Source organism: Calliopsis andreniformis, unplaced genomic scaffold, assembly GCF_051401765.1.
Source record: "Calliopsis andreniformis isolate RMS-2024a unplaced genomic scaffold, iyCalAndr_principal scaffold0022, whole genome shotgun sequence".
NCBI lineage: Eukaryota > Metazoa > Arthropoda > Insecta > Hymenoptera > Andrenidae > Calliopsis > Calliopsis andreniformis.
In genome coordinates, this window is record NW_027480432.1 from 10,082,184 (window position 1) to 10,101,602 (window position 19,419).

A 19,419-nucleotide genomic window follows, 5' to 3' on the forward strand; every position below is an offset into this window, starting at 1 on the left:
ATCCTATACAAAAGCTTGTTTTTCCATATTTTTCCTTCGAAGCTATTGAAATTATGACATGGGCGATTTTCGTATCATTAAAAACAGAGGAAATATTTAGGTGACCTGCTTCAGCATGGACACCCTCTATGCAAGATATTTATTACAAATCGGAAGTTACACATGTCATACTGCTAGATCCTTAGGTTACAGTTTTTAAGGACGACTGTGTCACACTGCTCATCATTACTGTAGGCTTGGAAAGAATAATGTTGGTCGATAGAGGAAGAAAATATTTCATTTCATGTAGTTTTCTTAGACAGTTTTCTCTCTGTTCGTCACAGTACATGATTTAAATCCTGTCTATCATATCCACATTGACACCTAAGATCATTCATTACAGTTACTTTAGCTAACGAAGAGGCCAGGTTGCAATGGTCTGGCCTACATCTGTTTATTGCTGTTAAAATTTCTTTTTTCAAATTCTTTCCAGCAAACCATAGCTTGGTTTTTTACTTATGAAAATGTTGGGAAAGTCAATTCCCTTAGTTAGGTCTTCACTAACTTCTTTAACCCCTTCACCTTTTTCAACGAATCTGACTCGTGCACTTTTTACAGTAGCTTCGTTACTAATCACGTGACAACGCGTAATGACGCTTTCTTCCAAGTAACCAGTCACGCACTATCGCGTGATGGATCTATGTTCAGTTAATGGAAGCTCTGTGGTTAACAGTTTAAGATAGGTTGCCATGTCAAACCGACAGCGAAGGTTTTAATATTACGAGAGATAAATTTTAGGTGAAGAGGTTAATCAAAAGTAATGTGAGAAATGCTTATGCTAGATGAATATACTACAGATTCTTATACAAATTCATATTTTTATGAATATGTCTAACGAAATGGAACTTAAATACAGAGCTTACTCGGCCTCAAAAAACAATATTATATGTATTTTAAATATTTTATATGCTTTTTCAAATCATATATACATATTTTCTACTATTTGCAAACTTAAATTTCTCTTAAATGCATAAGCCTCAGTAGTCCATACACGAGACACCTTATACGTCCTTTAATAGCGAGTTAAAAATGGTAATCACTGAATTCCTCGCTGCTCATGCGTCCGATTTATCTCCATAGGCCAAGGCCTCGAAAAACGAAGATTCTGAAAGCGGCATCGGGAAGAGAAGACATCTGATTGGATTGCTTTTGGACGTTCACGGTTTCCACGAACCTCATAAACCAGTGATCTCACCTTTGTGCTTAAGATCGTTTATAAATTATCAACCCAGATCGAATTGAGTCATAACTGTAGGCACACAGATCAGTTCTGTTGGTATTTATAATTACACTTGTCTGTGCATGATAAACAGTAACTATATGGCTGCCAGTTTAAATTGATAATTCATCGTACAGAAAAAGGTTGTTACATCCTCGACGTGGCAGAACATGTACATACAACAGCTAATCATGAGATACAGTGTGTTGCTATTAGTGCCATGTATTTCCACGAATGATATCATACGTGCATACCTATGTGTGTAGAAATTTCTGAAATGCTGCGCCGTCTGAAGTTGATTTCCTGATATTGGATTTATTGTTCACTGTATGTTAGCGTTAGCATTTCAGAGGCGTTATTTAATATACTGAAATTTGTTGAAAACGAACTGTCGTTGAAAAAGAGGAAAGAAGGTTATTATTAAAAAAGAGTTCGGAGCAAAAGTTTATCAGTTAGTTTTTGTAGATATAATTGTTAAATGTAGTGATATGCCAAACTTCTTTTCTACTTAAATTCCAATTTAGTTTTCACTTTTAATTCAAAATGTATAGTAGTCGATTCTGGTCACACAATTTTTTAAAAGGACGAGTGCAAACAATCTTCGACGATATTTTGCATAGTAAATAGAAATTTTAGCATAGGAGATCAAGGAAGCTATTAATGGTTTGAATGGTTTCCTTATAATTCAGACGTTTCGTTTATTTTATATGCATAAGATAATTACACATTTAATTAGATGCAGATATTAATCAGGTTAAATGAAATTTTTAGAACTCGCGTGATGAATTTATGAGTAGAATATTAAAAGCATTTTCCTTGAATGCTGATTCAAGGAAAAGTGGATTTATTCAAGCGAACTGAGCAACAAATATTGCAAGTAAATATTTAGTATTGCGTTTGATGAAGAAAAATATGAAAAACTACGTGAAATTCAAAACACAGTCTCGATAGTTTCGATGAGTATGGTATTCCAGTCGTTAAATTAAATTGCGTTGCATAATAAAAATAATATCTGTTATGCAGGGCGTTCGACAACTGGTGTCAGAAATTTGAAGAGGTGATTCTACACGTCAAAATAAGATGAAAATCAAGAATTATGAAACTGCATTTAGAGCTTCATTTTAGAATTATATATTAATTATTGCAAAAACATCTAAAATTCGCGTGAAATGTTTGACTTGGGGTCTTATTCTACTATTTCGCTGTGTCTAACCTGACTGGTGCATATCGACAGTAGAATAAGTCCAAAGTCAGACATACTTTATTCGTATATTATTTTAAGCATTTTCTTAAAAACCTTGGAATATCAGATAATTGCGAAATTTAAATTTAGTCTAACTTAATTTCAAAGAATTGGAGATTCTAAAGTAATTTTATAGTTATGAAACATACTGTAGAATCGCTTATTAAAGTTTCTGATACCTGTGATTGAACACTGTATATAAAGTTTTAAGAATTTCAAGTTGAATGTACCTGTAGTTGTAAGCCAAAACGATCTATGTCACATTTTCAAAAAATTCGAGTCAAGGCTTTAATTGACACCTACAATATAGAATTTATATCTTCAGAAAGAAGAAAGAGTATTAAAAGAATTTTTTCACCTAAAAATAAGGGTTCAAGGAGACCCAAGTCCATAAGACAGTGTTGAGGCTAAAAACTTGAAACGAAAACAAAAACATATGACTAAAGCCTAGTTCGAATAAGTCAAGTTACTTGAAACCAAGTGGTTTGAATGCAAATGATTTGAAGCAATTTCACCGATGTGAACCTGTTATTTTACTTCAGTCGAAACATCTTTCCAAGTTTCTATTTCATCTAGGTCATTTTATCTTAGTATCACAGGTATAACATCTTAGTTTGAAGCTTACTATTGCAAAACTCCTTAAAAATTAAAATGACCAATGTTAAATATTACACCTAGTAGTTATTACAATATACTTCTAACAACCATCCTCGACACTTCAACGACATAATATGCAATAAACTTACATAGGCAAAACAATTCTCCGCAAGTACAATTACAAAGTAATGCGCTAACTTCTTAAATATAATCATCAATTAACAATCCTCCTTTCTGCAACAATTCTACAAAAACATTCATATAACTTTTCCACAAAAATAAAAGCAAACGGTGCTCTAGAAAAATAACATATTCACTTTCATAAAAAAACTCGCTTCCCAATAAACAAAGATCTATATAAATAATATACATTCACTTATTATTTCAAATATTTTACTTGATCCTCCAGAAACGTTACTTTTTCTTTCACCGCCCCTTATCTCTCAAACATAACATGTTCACTCGGGTCAAACACAAGTTCTACGTATCATCGACAGAAGTTACTTAACTCCTTCGAAGAACAGCCAATGTTTCATCTCCGCGTATATAATTGGCGATTGAAAAATAATGATGTTATCAGCGTAGTTCACTGGATGGTTCGATAAGCGATGCGCGCATAGGACTGTGTATCCACAGCCACCGATCGCCATTCCAATATCCAGGGAAACACTTACCACGCTCAGCACAAATTTCACTTCCTATGCGCTTGATGAAATGCATGAGCTGTGATAAACATCGCAACAGCTCCAGATCGTGCATGTAAACTACGACTTGTAAACAACGACGCTACAGTGCGCATTATCGGCCGTGTTGGGATTCCCTCGAAAAAATAGCGACGGGAAACGGTGAGGAGGTGGCTCTGCGTTACTCGTAATGTTACATAATTATCTCAGAATCGTGCATGTGTAAAGATCGATGGCTATAAAAGCGGTAAGATGAAAGGATCGCGGCACAGTGCGATCGGGAAGTCCTGTCCAGTTCACAATGGCTGGCGGAACATCGTGGAGGCTTGGGGCCTTGTCCCTGTTCTTGTTCGCTGCGAGCCTCTCGGCGCTACCTACTCCAGGTAAGAAAGTGATGCATTATGATAGTCATTAAGTTATGTCTGCGTTGAGGCCATAACGAGGAACATTTTGTCGCCTTTTGAGTACAAAATAAGGAAAACATTTATGGAGGATAGGTTCCAGACACAAATGCAATGATAAGTTCAAATGAATAAAATGGTGCTCGTTGTTGTCTCTGAGTAGACACAGCTTTGGAGTTCAATCTTTCAGTGACATCGTTTTTCATCATTTTTTTCGGACGTTTTGTAGAGATTTAAACAGATTTTAGAGACGTTTACTAATAGAACTTGATTCTTTGTCGCGTGTATTGGAAATATTAATGTGTTTGGTTGGTGCGCGTGTCGTTCTTTCAAAGTTTGAAACAGGCAAAGTGGGACTATACATTCAATTTTGTTCGATCGTTAATTTTTATAAATTAAGATAAACAAGATTTTGCAATGTATTAGGTTCGTGCATATCAAATGTGGTTTTTCCAAAGTTTGAAACAAGCTAAGTGATATCACATATTGAATTTTATTTGATTATCAGTTTCATAAATTGAGATGAACAAGACTTCTCAATGTATTAAATTGGTACACATGAAATGTCGTTATTTCAATGTTTGGAACAGGCAAAGTGGCGCCATGTATATAATATTTTGTTCGATCGTCAATTTTTATAAATTAATGTGTAAAATAATTTGACTTAATGTGAATTAAATAATTACTAAGAAGTATAAAAATTAAAATTGTGTTTTGGATAATTAAGTGCTCAATCCTATTACTCGCTCTAATAGAGGTACTCTTACCATTAAATAGTAGTCAATTGTATTCGTTATTAATAATTATAAATAACTTGCCTTTTTAGAAACAACTACAAGCAGCATAGATGACGTAGAGGAGATTACCTTAGCGACAGAACTGAAACCACCTCCACCACCAGAAAAGGAGGATCACCAATATGTGCTTTTTGTGATAAATATTTATGGACTTAGGAATTCCAGTGACGAAACTTCCGAAGAAATGCTTGAGAATGAATTGATCGAAAAGGTTCCACAACTGAAAGGTACCTAAATTAATAGATTTCATCTACTTGTTATATAAAACGCTCATTCATTTCTGTTTCATAAATTTTCATGTTCATCAATCTTTTACGTATGCATAACTATATTAATTCCTCTTATCATCTGAGAGGCATTAAAATCACCGAACTGAGTAAGATATTTAACACGTTGACTGCCACGTTAAATTCATTAAATGTTCTATTACTTTGTCAGTGATCCTAATTAAAAGAAGTGTTCTTAATTCATTCTCTTGTTTATTAAAAAATGTTCTTCTTCTACTAACTATTGCTGAAATTCTTCTGTTACTATCATTCATAATAAATTGTGTAAGCTATTGTTACACACAATCATATACAAATTTTCAGTCATATATGTATGGGTAACCTAGCAGTCAACGTGTTAGTACTAAGATTCCATTAAGAAGGAAACATAATATGTTTCCAAATGATACATGATACATAAATGTCACATAAAACATTCAAATGGTACAGAAATGAAATAAGTGTCACGAAACATGTACAGGGTGTTCTATGACAAGTGTCAGAAATTGTAAGTGGTAGGGTTGGCCAGGTACCCGATATTTCGTGTTGGATCGGGAATTTCCTCGAGTTCAAGTTGGGACCCGAAAGTTCGTGATACTTGGGTACCCGAAGATAACATCGAAGTGGGTAGTGCTCTGGCTGAGTAGGGAACCCGAAAATTTACAATATTCATTCATCATTTATATGATGCAGAGTGGAGGATTCTTCAGTAAAATACGAACAAATTTAAAAATCTGAAAGAATGAGCATAAAATCAGAATCATCCAACAGGCGAGATAATATTCGAGCCCTAGAATGTCATAAATTTTCGGGTTTCTAATCTGATCCAAGCACTACCTGACCTGACTTCGATTTCAGGTACTCGAGTCCTGACCCAAATCATCAAAACTCGAACCGAGACTCGCGTACCCGCCCACCCTTAGTAACTAGTGATTCTGTATACTAAAATAATATGGAATAATACGGAAACTTCATTTCCAAATTATTAATTATTCATAAAAAGCGTAAGATAAGCGTAAAATATGTCTGACTTGGGACTTACTCCACTGATTTTGCTGCGCCTGACTTGAGGATTCATTTTACTGACATCGCTTCGCCTGACCAGGCTAATACACACCAGCAGTAGGACAAGCCCCAAGTTAGACACATTACACACAAATTTTAGGCATTATTACAATAATTAATAATTCTAAAACGAAATCCTAAATACAACTTTGTTACATTTTATCTTCACCTACTTTGACATGTAGAGTTACCCCTAAACTTTCTTGTTCCTATTATCTAGCACCCTGTATTCTGAAAACATAAATAAATACTGGTTGTTATATGAAAGAAATGGTCACTAATGGAAAATAACATTCGAACAGAACCACTGGCCACTGTGCTCCTAGTCGTCGAAGTCGACGATAGCGACGAGGACGTCGATGCGCCAGTGGATCTTGACAAGGTCGCAGAAGAGTTAGGAAACGATACAGGCTTTAACGTGGAGAAGATCAGCCATGCTGGCGAAACGAAGTTGCTGAAAGTGAATCTTGACAAAAGTGACGCAGAAAACATATGGCACACCCACGGGAAGTCAGGAGTGATGAACAAGCTTCGTAAAAGGAGGTCATATTGCGTGAAATGTAGTGGCGGTGGTGGAACATATCCCAGTGGTGGTGGTGGTTGCGGAGGAGGAGGATGTGGAGGTGGCGGATATCCTGGAGGAGGCGGTGGATATCCTTATGGAGGTGGCGGATATCCTGGAGGTGGTGGCGGATATCCTGGAGGCGGTGGCGGATATCCTGGAGGAGGTGGTGGATATCCTGGAGGAGGATATCCTACAGGAGGAGGTAACGTAGAACTTGGTTTTATTATTGTTCCTTGACTGACCTACTTGATAAATGTGATAGATTTGATAATTGTTAATACTTGAGAGATTTGATTATAATTATGGTAGTTAAATGTCCCAGTCAACCATGTTCTAGTATCTGAGTACTAACGCTGATTTTATTTCATTTGGAGCTTAAATATTTTAATGTACCTAATAAAAACATGAAAATAGTATTATAAAATAGTATATTCAGTTACTGGGATACAATTCAAATGTGGAGATATGTATTCTGAGGCTATCTACTTACTGAGACATGTGACATCTTAAGAGTCCAAGTATTGGGACATTTACCTTAGTTCATTTGTATATTCACTAATGTAGTGCACTGAATAAGTATACTATAGTGTGGTAGTATATTACATATAGTATAGTATACTATAATAGTACTGTATATACATAGTAGAATACAATACAGTATAGTACTGATAAGTCAGTAAACTTCCTTAGATTTTCTGAAGTTTTTCATCACAAAGACTTTGTTTAACCAGACGTTTTTAAATCAACTTGAAAAATAGATAACTTGATACTGTTTTTAATGAAAACCTCAAATCTCAAGAGACAGTGTTTCAAGTCACTAATAATTGATTAGATGTTTAAACATGCACTAATAAGAGAAATATTTATATGCAGTTATTAGTCAAAGTGGTGATAATATCAGTGCCATATAGTACTATAACTTTCAGGCTATTATGAAAAAATTTCATTTAATAATAGTCCCATAACTATTATTTATAGGCAGTCACAAAACTGATGATTATATATAATTCACGATTATAATTGTTGCAGGTGGATACCCAAGCGGAGGCTGCTCTACATGGTAAGTTTCATAAGATTTGAAATTTATCATTTGCAAATTAATTAAATTTTTTAAATAATTACTACATAGGGTGTTCCACAACAGGCGAAAGGAAATTGAAGGAATAATTCTAAATGTCAAAATAGGGCGAAACTGAAAAATAATGAAACTATAATTAAGCCTTATTAATCAATATAAGGTTTTAAAAATTGGAAATAAAATCTGCCTGTAACTTGGCAAGCTGTTCAATGATTGCCATAAATATTTACACAATTTTATTACAGTTGTATGAAACGAGTGTTTCTTAACGTCAGTGGTTCTAATAATCACTGCTTTCTTAATTTTCGTCTCACTTTGACATCTGGAATCAATCCTTTTGTTTCACTTACTTGCGAACACCCTGTAGATTTATATCATTCAAAATCTCAACGTAATTTAACTACAATCAGTCACAAAACTCTGCATACTATAATAAAATAAAATTCTACACATTATAATAAAGTTCATCTGGTTTTAAAATTCTTACTCTAATTAAAGTTTGTGTGCATATAGAGCAATGCAGATTATGACATAATTTTTGTTTAGTGAAGTATTGTTTCTTAAGAGTTTTAAATAACATTTTTCATTTTTTGTTATTCTAGCGGCGGGGGTGGAAAGGCTACAGCCTCAGCACAAGCAAATGCACAAGCAAACGCTGGCGGCTGGTATGTAGAAAACAATACATGTTCTTTCGTATAGAAATTAAGTTATCGTTAGAAAAACGGTGTAGTACTATAAAACAATCTTTCTTTCAGGGGAAAGTGAAGCTGATGATACAAAAACGTGAAGGAGATAATGTATCAATGTATGCTGCCTCAAATTGTTGTAAATTAATAAATATTCATAACGAATATAAACAACTGTAAATCAAATCCATGACTAGATGAACTTTCGACTGTTTCACGTTCATTATCTTCATTGTTCATTTGTATACCATGTACCAAAGTTCAAATAAATAACATAATAATAGGCAGGCTTACTTTTAATGATATTACAGAATTTATTATAAAAAAATGTTTAAAAATTGACTTATTTTTAAATTCTATGCCAGAGAAAATCCCCTTTATCATAGCAGTTAATTGTTATCCAAGTTTATTTTAATATGTTGATTGTTAAATTAAGTTCACTAAAAATTCTATCATATTGGCAATAATTCCAATTTAAAAAAGAAATGTTTTTCATTCATGTGCACATTTATTTCATAGTAGCAAAGTCTACACCTCCTGTCTATCTATTTCACATGTGTGCAAGAATGATAACATTGAATTTATGCTGTCCAGTGAAGTCTGAAATATTATTTTTATAAAATTTGACAGGTTTGTACTTATAGAGTAGCTGAAAATATTCGACACATTCATATTTTTTTTCATCGACTGCCAGTCATTGTAAAGAGTGAAAACCATCCCTAAAGATGGGGGTGGCAACATATTTGGCTTAATTATATCTCGAAACGTATTACATGTAGAAACATAGTGTAAATGAGATAATTGTATTTTTGGACGATGAATCGATCTACGTTATCAATTAAAAAAATCTATTTGTTTAAAAAATAAAATAGTTTAGTTGTTTCTTCCGACTAAATGTTGATCGATCCCTTCACAAATTTGTATGTGGATACTATAAACCGAAATACAAAATATTAATAAAACATAATTTTGAATTTTTATATTGCAAAGGAAATAATATAGCAATCTTAGTCTGTTCACATTTTACGTGGAATTTGATTCCTGTAATGAGTAGCTTTGAGAAACACATAACCTTATAATATTCTCATTACTGTATTATAATAAATTTTGTTAATGTGTTCATTAAAGCTACAAATAATCAAACTATTAATAAACATACGCAACATGTAAGCGAATCAAAGTGCCTGGAATTTTCACATTAAGAAGACATACCAGTTGAAAATAATTTAGAAGTCGTTTCCCGCCAAAACTTATTATTTACTATTCACAAATTATTACAGCTGCTTTAGGAAAAGTGATTTAGTTAAAATTATTATATGAATCTGAAAGAATTTCTAGAATAGAATTGCTACTTTGACAATGCAATTTTTTCTAACTTAATAAATAATAGTACTTAAATTTAATAGAAATCATTGTAATTTTTTCTTCATATAATTTTGTACTCTTTATTCAGGGTTTATTGTTATTTTCTGCGAATTCTGTGGACAAATTTATTTGATAGAGCTGATTACATCTTTGCCAAAAAATCATTACTTTAGTTTCGAGATTTAGATTTTAAAACATCTGAATATTTACTTAATATTAGAATTTGCAGTTCCTCGATTTTTCTTCTAATACTTAAATAATTCTGTTTAACAAGACAATATAATTTTTTCTGTCGAGTATATACATTGTATGCAATAAAATGCTGCAATAGATGTATTTTTATTGTTCGTTGCATAGTTATTTAAGGTTCAGGGCTCAAAAATAAAAATTATACAAGCATTCAAACATTAATGAGAGTGAATTAAATTTCAATAAAAATTAACCACACAATGCGCGATTGTTTATTTTAAAACAAAATAACTTTCTTCGCTTAAAAATGTCTATCGCTTATTCCTGAAGAATAAGGAAAAAATAATGAACAAATTTTTTATAATTTTTCTTATCAATATTTTTCTATTCTCATGTCTTCAGATTTTTCTATTAAAAATATGTTACAGTTCATATCTGTATCATTGCACACTATAGGGTTAAATAAGTTAGTAACTTCAGTATCACATGCTTAAGTAATTACATACAATAATTAATTTAATATTCAGTGATTAGGTACTAAACAATATTTAAAAATAATCGTCTCTCTTAGTGGTCCATGCGATGCTTTGATAAATACTGTGCACATAAAGTATGCATGTAGTCACCTATTATACAGGGTGTCCGAGAATTGATGGTATAAGCTAAAATGCAGAATAAAAATTTTTAATATCCATACTCCGTTTTTAAAAAAATTGAGTTTGAATTTTAACCGAGCACTGTCCAAATAATGACTCCACATACTGTAAAGACACTCAATACTGCCAAACTGGAGAAATGCAATATCTACAAAAAATATTTTATTATTATTTTGCACTGAAACAAAACATAAAATCTTCAAAATTATCCAAAAATGCGAAATATTCAATTTCACATTTTTCTGTAGTTACTGCGTTTCTCCATAGTTGGGCAGAATAGTCATGGCATAGTTGTCGTAGACGTAGATCAAGTACATTGTAAGTGTTTCCCCTACCCAGTGTACACATCAAGTATTCAAAACTGTATTTCTCGATCATAATTCAAACTCAATTTTCTCAAAAACCAAGCAAGATATCAAAAAATGTTATTGTATATTTTCGATTTACTTCTTCATGCAGAATCATTACTTTTTTGCTTGTAGTACTAGTTATGGACGCCCTGTATAGAGGGTGTTCTAGTCGAGGTGTTGTAAAGGAGGTCCTCTAGCTGTTGTAGAGGAGATGCAAGGCTGTAATTTTGTTATAACTGTCTATATATTTTTAATACAATGAACAGTTTTATATACTTTGCAACACTCTACACATCCAGCTCCATAAATCTTGCTTCGTACATTATCAGACGGAGAGTGAGACTGAGCTTTTGACACGTGTGACTCATCACACATAACACAACTATACGTGTATACATCGTTTTCTAAATCTAAGAAAGATATAATGATTTTGATAAAAAAATATATTAGGACTAAAAATATATTAGGAAAAAAATATATTAAAATAAATTAGGACTCTAAAATCTTACAATGTTCGACAATAAATGTCAGAAATTTTAAGAAGTGACCCTACTGTCAAAATAGGACGAAATTGTGTTTGGGGCATTAATTTAGAGTTATTAATTCTTACAAAAACCTTTAAAATTCGCATAAAGTGTGTCTGACCTCTGGACATACTCTACTGCTCACGTGTCCTAGCCAGACACAGCGAAATCAGTAGAATAAAGCCCGACTCAGACACATTTCACACATAGTTTGAGCATTTTCCCAATATGCAATAATTCAACGACGAAGTCTGAAACACAATTGAAGACATAGGTGCAATAAGGACATCTCAGTCCCTTTTTGCGAATATCTGTTCCATACATTCTACATTTGAAAAAGTAATAATTCATTCGAATATTTTTAAAGCTGAAACAAGATAGAAAATTTTGAAGCATAGCTTGACTGCCACAATTACCATGAAGTAAACCTGCACGTTGTTTCTTATAATTAAATTTTTGCATTCACGTCCTCGATACTGATAACACCTCAATTTCATCTATCTTCTTTCAGTCTTATCTTAGCACGTAGAATGACCTCTCAGAATCTCTGACACCTGTCGTCGAACATCCTGTACATAGCATTCTGAAGCATAGAAAATGAACTGTTGCAACACCGATCACATCACTAAGTACACCTTTTCCAAATTTAATGAAGAGCCCCATGATAACATGGTAACTATCCTAATAGTCCCAAACCATGCATGTAAACTGCACTGACTCACAAACAGCAGCGCCGATGAATCCGCAGTTATTACGCATGGCCGAACGGTATAGGGATTCCCAAGGAAAAACCAAAAAAATCCGAAGATGCGATCATAGTAAGTAAGCAAGCGTAACGACTGAAAACAGTGGGGAGATGGCTTCGCGTTACTTCTGTTACATAATTATCTCAGAATCGTGCACGTACAATGATCGATGCCTATAAAAGCGATGAGATGAAGGGATCGGAGCACAGCGTGATCGAGAGGTCCTGAGTGCTTCACTATGGCTGGCGGAGCATCATTGAGGCTTGGGGCCTTGTGCCTGTTATTATTTGTTGCGGCCCTTTCGGCGGTACCAGCTCCAGGTGAGGAAACAGTTTCCATGTTGATCAGTGGAATCTAATTGAATCGACGAGTTGAAGAACAGAACAAGCCCAACACTAGCGATTATTTAAATGATTTCACAATTATATTACATTTGACCCTTAATTGTTACGGTAGCATCGCGACATTTATGGTACCTCATCTTTAATATTTGTTGTATAAAATGTGACTGAATTACTTATAGATTTTAGCACACTGAAAAGCTAGGAATTTTCTCTGTTAGATTTTATTTTTCTGTAGATTTCAAGGAGTTGCAGGAATTCTATCACATTGCATTATAATAGTGATGCCATAGCACTTAAGGATTAAAATGTGTAGAACTATATGTTGTAATCGAATATTTCAAGTGTCCAAAAGTATGGTTTTTGGATTTGTACTGTTTCTCAACTCAGCGATTCAATTTTTTGTATCATTACCATCATTACCTATTCCATAGACATTTAAACAAATTTTGGAGTCGTTCTGTGAGTGGAATTGTTCTGTTATGTACATTCGAGAAATAAGAATGTTTTTAAATCTAAGGAATAAATATCACTACAATACTTGTGCATGAGTTGTAAATATTATTCTAGCTTCTAATTGACATGAGAAATTTCTAATAAATATTAGTCCCAAAATTTTGTGAAAATTATTATTTTTGCGACAGAATTCTTTGTTATCTTAACATCTATTATACTTAAGACTCTGGAATCGGTAGAGTGAAGCAATGTTCAGGAATTACGACGATGTACGTTAAACGTCTGTGACGTCACAGAAAAGTGGTTGAGATTGTTCTTCGAAGACAAATTGACTAGAAAATTACTGATACAGTGTTAATGTTTGTGTAGTTATCAATGACGGCTGTGTCTAACGTTAGTTATAAGGTAGTGTGTATTTTAAATAAAAGTGTTTATATTTTAAATATTAATAGTTCTAGGGTGTGTGCACTAGAACTTTATTGTTAATTTTGATCGATTTTAGATTTATCATAGGATATTCGGCTGCAGGTAGAAGAAAATTTAAGTATTCAAGTGTGACAAGTGCTTTAGCTTGTAAGACCTACTAGTTGAGAAGTGTTGTATGTGACCTCGAAATTTTGGCAAGCTAATTTGCAAATGTTCCAATCGAGTCCAAATGTCAAAATAACACGAAAGTTAAGAATAATGAAATTACGTTTGAGACTTCGTTAATTACAAGTGTTTTGAGAAAAACAGTGACTGTCATCGTCGTTGATGTAAGAGGCCACTCTCTTTGCAAAGCTATGGTGGAATTTTACGACCCTTGACCTGCAGTGTGACTATGATAATCACTGCTACCTTATAGCCTGACCTCTGCCACGACCTTCGCTTTCACAGTTGTGCCTTTTGACTTGCTGAGCTTTAAACTAATTTCAATTAGATAAAATCGATGCTTAACAAATTATACTTAGCCATTTTTAGATAATTAACAAAAACAATTTTGTTATTCTTTATTTTCATATTAGGTTTAGTCAAAAATAAGTGTTGTCTTTTAAAATGAAATTGTCGTGTTAATAAAACTAGATTTAAATCTAAAATATATTCGTCGTTATTATTGACAATGTCTTGCTATTTTTCAGACGAGTTGTTAATTCTGTTTGCACAAAATCTTGGAACAGTAATTAGACCCTATTATCTCCATCGAAATTTATTTATAACTCAGCCCAATATTTGGACATCTAGAGTCACCTCTCAAATTTTCACACCTGCAGCGGAACATCCTTATTCATCGGGTGTTTCTAAATTGCTGATACAATTTCAACAAAGATTTCATGTGATATGTTGAAAACAATGAGTTACATTTCACAGGAGTTAGAATGGTGGTCTGTTTGCAATTTAGAGATCATAACAGAAGTGGCTATGAACTATGTACATTGTTCTTTGAATTAAACGTACCAGTTGTTGAAGAATGAAGTGAAAGCATTTTTTGTTTAAGAATTATTGCTTTTTACTCAGCAGCTATTAATATTGATATAGCAAGCAGTGATCCACGAGATCTCACAATGATCATTCCTATATCACCTTTACCTATCCTAATAGGCTCGTTCAGATTAGTGAAGTTACTTGAATTCAAATCATTTGGATTCAAGTAGCCTGGTATCAAGTTTATATTCAAAGAAGTCAAGCTACTTGAATTTAAATGTGGTAATACACATCAATTAATGTACAGAGGGTGTTGTTATCGCATTTTTCCGTTCATACTTCAGCAGTGTGTTCTACTAGCACAAATAAGACTAAAATATTATATAACAAAAAGTCCATAAGTGTTAGCTTCAGAAGTTATAACAAAAATATGAGATATGTAAAATATTATAACGCCATTTCTCTCAATCAGGATAAGACGAGATGCGTAATGTTTATGTTAACTAACCTAAACATGCAGATTAGGATATGTTTACTGTTTTTGTAATATTGAGTCTGTATGAAGACACACTGTGCACTACGAATATACTATTCTTAGTTTCATTCTGCCTTGTGAACAGATCACACTCTTGAAGATGCCACAAGTATTTTCTGTATCTGTTCACAAAGCAGCAAAAAGTCTCTTTCAAACTTTCAAGGCAAGATAAAGTTGAGAGGACTTCAACTTCACTTGAAGCTTGAATATAAAGGACATTTCAATAAAATAGAAAAGATGTTTAAATAAAGTAAAAACGATATTTGAATAAAATAGAAAAGTAAAATAGAAAGGATATTTCAAGCGACTTCAATTCAAGTAACTTAACTAATCTGAACAAGACTATAGTACTAATACCTTAGTACAACTAAGTTATTAGTTATTAGTACTATAAGTAACTAAGTTATTAGCACTTAAATTCCCAATTGTTAAATTTATTATTAACGACACGAAAATTTCAGACCACAACACAGAGACAGTAAATAACAACGAGGATGCTTTACCACCCCAACTGCAATCACACTCGCCATCCCAACACGTGGACCACAACGCCCGAGACATACCATTAAAATCGAAGCTCCTGACAATGATGAAAGTTCGTGACAAGAGGACAATTTGTCTTAAGTGTGGTGGATTAGGAGGATTAGGAGGTGGAGGTGGATTCGGAGGTGGATTTGGAGGAGGATTTGGTGGCGGTTTCGGTGGAGGCGGTGGATTTGGCGGTGGCAAGGGTGGATATCCTAGTGGAGGTGGTGGATATCCACACGGTGGAAACTACGGTCATGGTGGCGGTTATCCTTATGGAGGTGGACGTGGTGGATGTGGAGGAGGAGGCTGTGGAGGCGTTGGATATCATCCAGGTGGATATTACGATGACCGCGGTGATTATCCTTATGGAAGAGGTTCGTATTCTATCATAGGAATCTTCTGCCTTTTTTTATTTCAATTGTGGGTACAGTTGCGAACTCAGATGTTCAGGTGTTCTTCTGAGCTCCCAACCATAATCGCTAAAATTATCATAGGAGAGCTACTAATAGGAAGTTCTCTTCTATTAGCATAGTGCAATAAGAAGTTCTTTCCTATTAGTATAATATGATATGAAGTCTGTCCCCACTAATAGGAACTAAAGTCTCCTAACTAATAACAGACAAAGTATTAGTATAAGGAAATCTGTGGATAATATAATAGGTACTTTTTTATGTTAAACTTGATTTATTCGAATAGAAATCACCAAAATTGACAATGTTTCCAATATTTAGGGTTTTATGAAAGAATAAATTCTCCTATGTTTCGATATATCTTTATGAAAGTGGGCTTAACAGTTTCTTTAACTATTTTTAAGGAAAACGAAATTAACCTACTGTTAATAATGTACTGGTCAAATAATTACCACACACAAGTATAATCAAATTAATGTCTATGGCACGAAATAGTGTAAATTGTATTTTCATATAAAAATATGTATCTTAAATACTATTATTAATGTTAACAAATTTCATGTAAAATCTTACTGAAAAAGTTTTGAATCACATTGGCTCAAACAGTACAAAAGGGTTAAAATAATTGTTATATTAAAGTATTTTGAATCATAGGCAAGTGGAATGTTTGCATTAATTTTGTTTAATATATCCAGTTTAAATTAATTTTAGTTGAAGTCACATACCGACGTTTTAATGCAAAGTTAATAAAACAGTTAAAATTGCGTATTTTCAGTGTTAAATAGCTAAAAAAAAATTTATAGAGATAATTTGCTTAATACTATCATTAGTTCCTGAGAAGATCTATTAATGATTAGATAATATGATGTATTATGTAGGTAATTATACACTTCCAGACAAAGCTCATAACAAATCAGTAATGAATCGTCAGTTAAACAATACATATTTTTAGTATGCGCTTTATATGCATACATATGTATGAACTATCTCATCAACAGAATGAATAACACATATCGTTACCTTCTAATTAAATTCTTAAAAAAGGTTGCCTTAAATTAAATTAGAGATTTGCTTACATTACAAAAAATGTTTCGAACCTATCATTAACTGTGTCGCTTCAAATTTTTAAATATTCAGTAACATCGAAGATAGTAAAAACTTAGGAGTTATAGCATAAATGTATTAACAAAAGATTAATTTACATTATTATTATTACTATTAATCAAAGTAATAATAATATTGCACAATTTGTGCATATTGAATAGGTATTGTTGTGAGGTGACTATAAAAACAAAAATTTACATTAAACAGTTTATATCATTACATACTTATTTTCTTATAAAAAATGACTGAGCTTACTGTTATAACTTAAAATGAACTTGTTACAGGCTCATATCCAAGTGGAGGTTGTTCGACATGGTAAGTTTATTTTAATGTATTTAATTTGAAATTTTGTAATTCGTAGTTCGATAATTGAAGTACATAATTGTACTATTTTTAATAAAAATTAAATTATATATTATCAGATATTTATTTATTTAGCACGTTTATTAACAGCAATTTTGTTTAGTAGTGAAAATTGCTTTCAAATTTATATTTTCGTGTTAATAATACAATTCATGTTTTCTTCGAGGTAGATTTGTTTGTGTGAGTAATGTCTTTTCTGATTTTTAATTGTCCAAATAGCACACAAGAATTTCTATACATTTTTATGTGTATTATTGTAAAGTAATACATTCAAGTTTGTTCTGCGTAATTACGAAAGCATAAATTTGTCATTAGTGTTACGAAAGTATAATGAAATTTTCACTACAAAATTTGTTCTATTGACTTTTAACAGCATCAAATAATATTCTATTATTTTTTGTTTCAGTGGCGGAGGCGGAGGTGCAAGTGCTACAGCTACAGCTAATGCACAAGCTAATAGTTGGTATGTACATAAGTCATTGCACTTATAATTTATTACATATTATGTTTATTCAAATAAAAGGGTGGTACAGTGTGTACACAAGGAAAAAGGGGGTAGTTATGCAAAATTATGAGAATTACTGAAAATACTAATTTGAAACTCATATTTTCAAAAAAATACCTTTAAATATTTAGATATACCTAAGTACAATTATTATAAACTTGAAATCAGGTTTTTGAAATTTCAAATTAGAAAAATACCTAATATAGTATTCTAATAATGTAAAACTCTTAATGCTTGAAGACATTTTATTGACATTTTGTCATTTATTATAAGCAAAACAATTGTTCTGTTCCAGGGGAAAATGAAACAAGTGAAATGGAAATAAAGAAGCCACCAATTTTATGCTGCCTGAAATCGCAAGAATGAGCATTCATAAAGGATGTCACGAATCGTATCACATAAATCCATCATTACATAGATTTGTTACTATTTAACATCTCTCATCTTAATTTTTCATTTATGTAATGTGTATATACCAAAAGTTTAATAAATAATAAAGCATTAAATATTAAATGTTAACACAAATTAACGACGGCCGAGAATGACAAAAAAATTTGATAGATACCTAATGGTTACCAGTAACCAAAAGAATTTTTATCATTTAGATATAGTGACTATTCGTAACCACACACTTAAAGAGGGAATTTCTTTTTTTCTTGATAAAAACTCGACATTTAAACATTTTTTATTAATGAAACGACATGGTGGATTATTTTCAGTTTTTCTGTAAGCTTTTATAATATGTTCAAATAGTTATAATATTTCTTGTTTGGATAAGACTGTATTCCACATTACACCCATATTTCTTCTCAATCATCATGTCCTTTTTTCATTGTCTGGTATGATTTAAAAAGAAACTAAAGAACAGATTCAATCGACTGACTTGAAATTTGTATTGCATGCTGAAAGAGTGGGTAATCTTGTTTCGTTTGACGAAGGAGGACAATGGCATGTTATATGTATATAGTATTGCAGTCAGTATTTCCATAAAAACATAAAATTGAGTTTTTTACGTATTTGTAAAATAACAGTAAAATATTTTTAGTAGATGGTGCTTTTCTCCATAGTTGCGCAGTACATTCTTTTCTATTTTTAACAAATATTCCAGTTTTCTTATTATTTGTCGTCAAACGATAACTACATATGCAGAAAGTAAAAAACTGTCTTATTTCATTGTTTTACATAATATGGAGAAAAGATATACCAATGAGGGAAAATGTATAACGAAGTCTCTTTTGAAAAATTATTAGAACTACTTGAACATACAACGACAACAAACAAGAAGACTGAAAATAATTAATTGTATA

At 32.4% G+C, this 19,419-nt stretch overlaps 1 protein-coding gene across 1 annotated transcript; it reads left to right on the top strand.

Annotated features, from left to right (window-relative positions):
- The first annotated feature begins 4,023 nt into the window (after positions 1-4,023).
- On the top strand, positions 4,024-18,625 carry LOC143186801 (uncharacterized). The gene is made up of 7 exons (XM_076390580.1): positions 4,024-4,164; positions 5,009-5,206; positions 6,613-7,077; positions 15,850-16,104; positions 17,529-17,559; positions 18,014-18,070; positions 18,408-18,625. Exons 1-7 carry the CDS (start codon positions 4,083-4,085, stop codon positions 18,415-18,417), a joined length of 1,098 nt encoding a protein of 365 aa, XP_076246695.1. The 5' UTR covers positions 4,024-4,082; the 3' UTR covers positions 18,418-18,625.
- The last annotated feature ends 794 nt before the right edge of the window (positions 18,626-19,419 follow it).

Coding starts and splice junctions, on each gene's coding strand:
- LOC143186801 (XM_076390580.1), top strand. CDS start 4,083: ATGGCTGGCGGAACATCGTGGAGGCTTGGGGCCTTGTCCCTGTTCTTG. Junction 16,105..17,528: donor TGATTATCCTTATGGAAGAG/GTTCGTATTCTA, acceptor AACTTGTTACAG/GCTCATATCCAAGTGGAGGT. Junction 17,560..18,013: donor AGTGGAGGTTGTTCGACATG/GTAAGTTTATTT, acceptor TTTTTGTTTCAG/TGGCGGAGGCGGAGGTGCAA.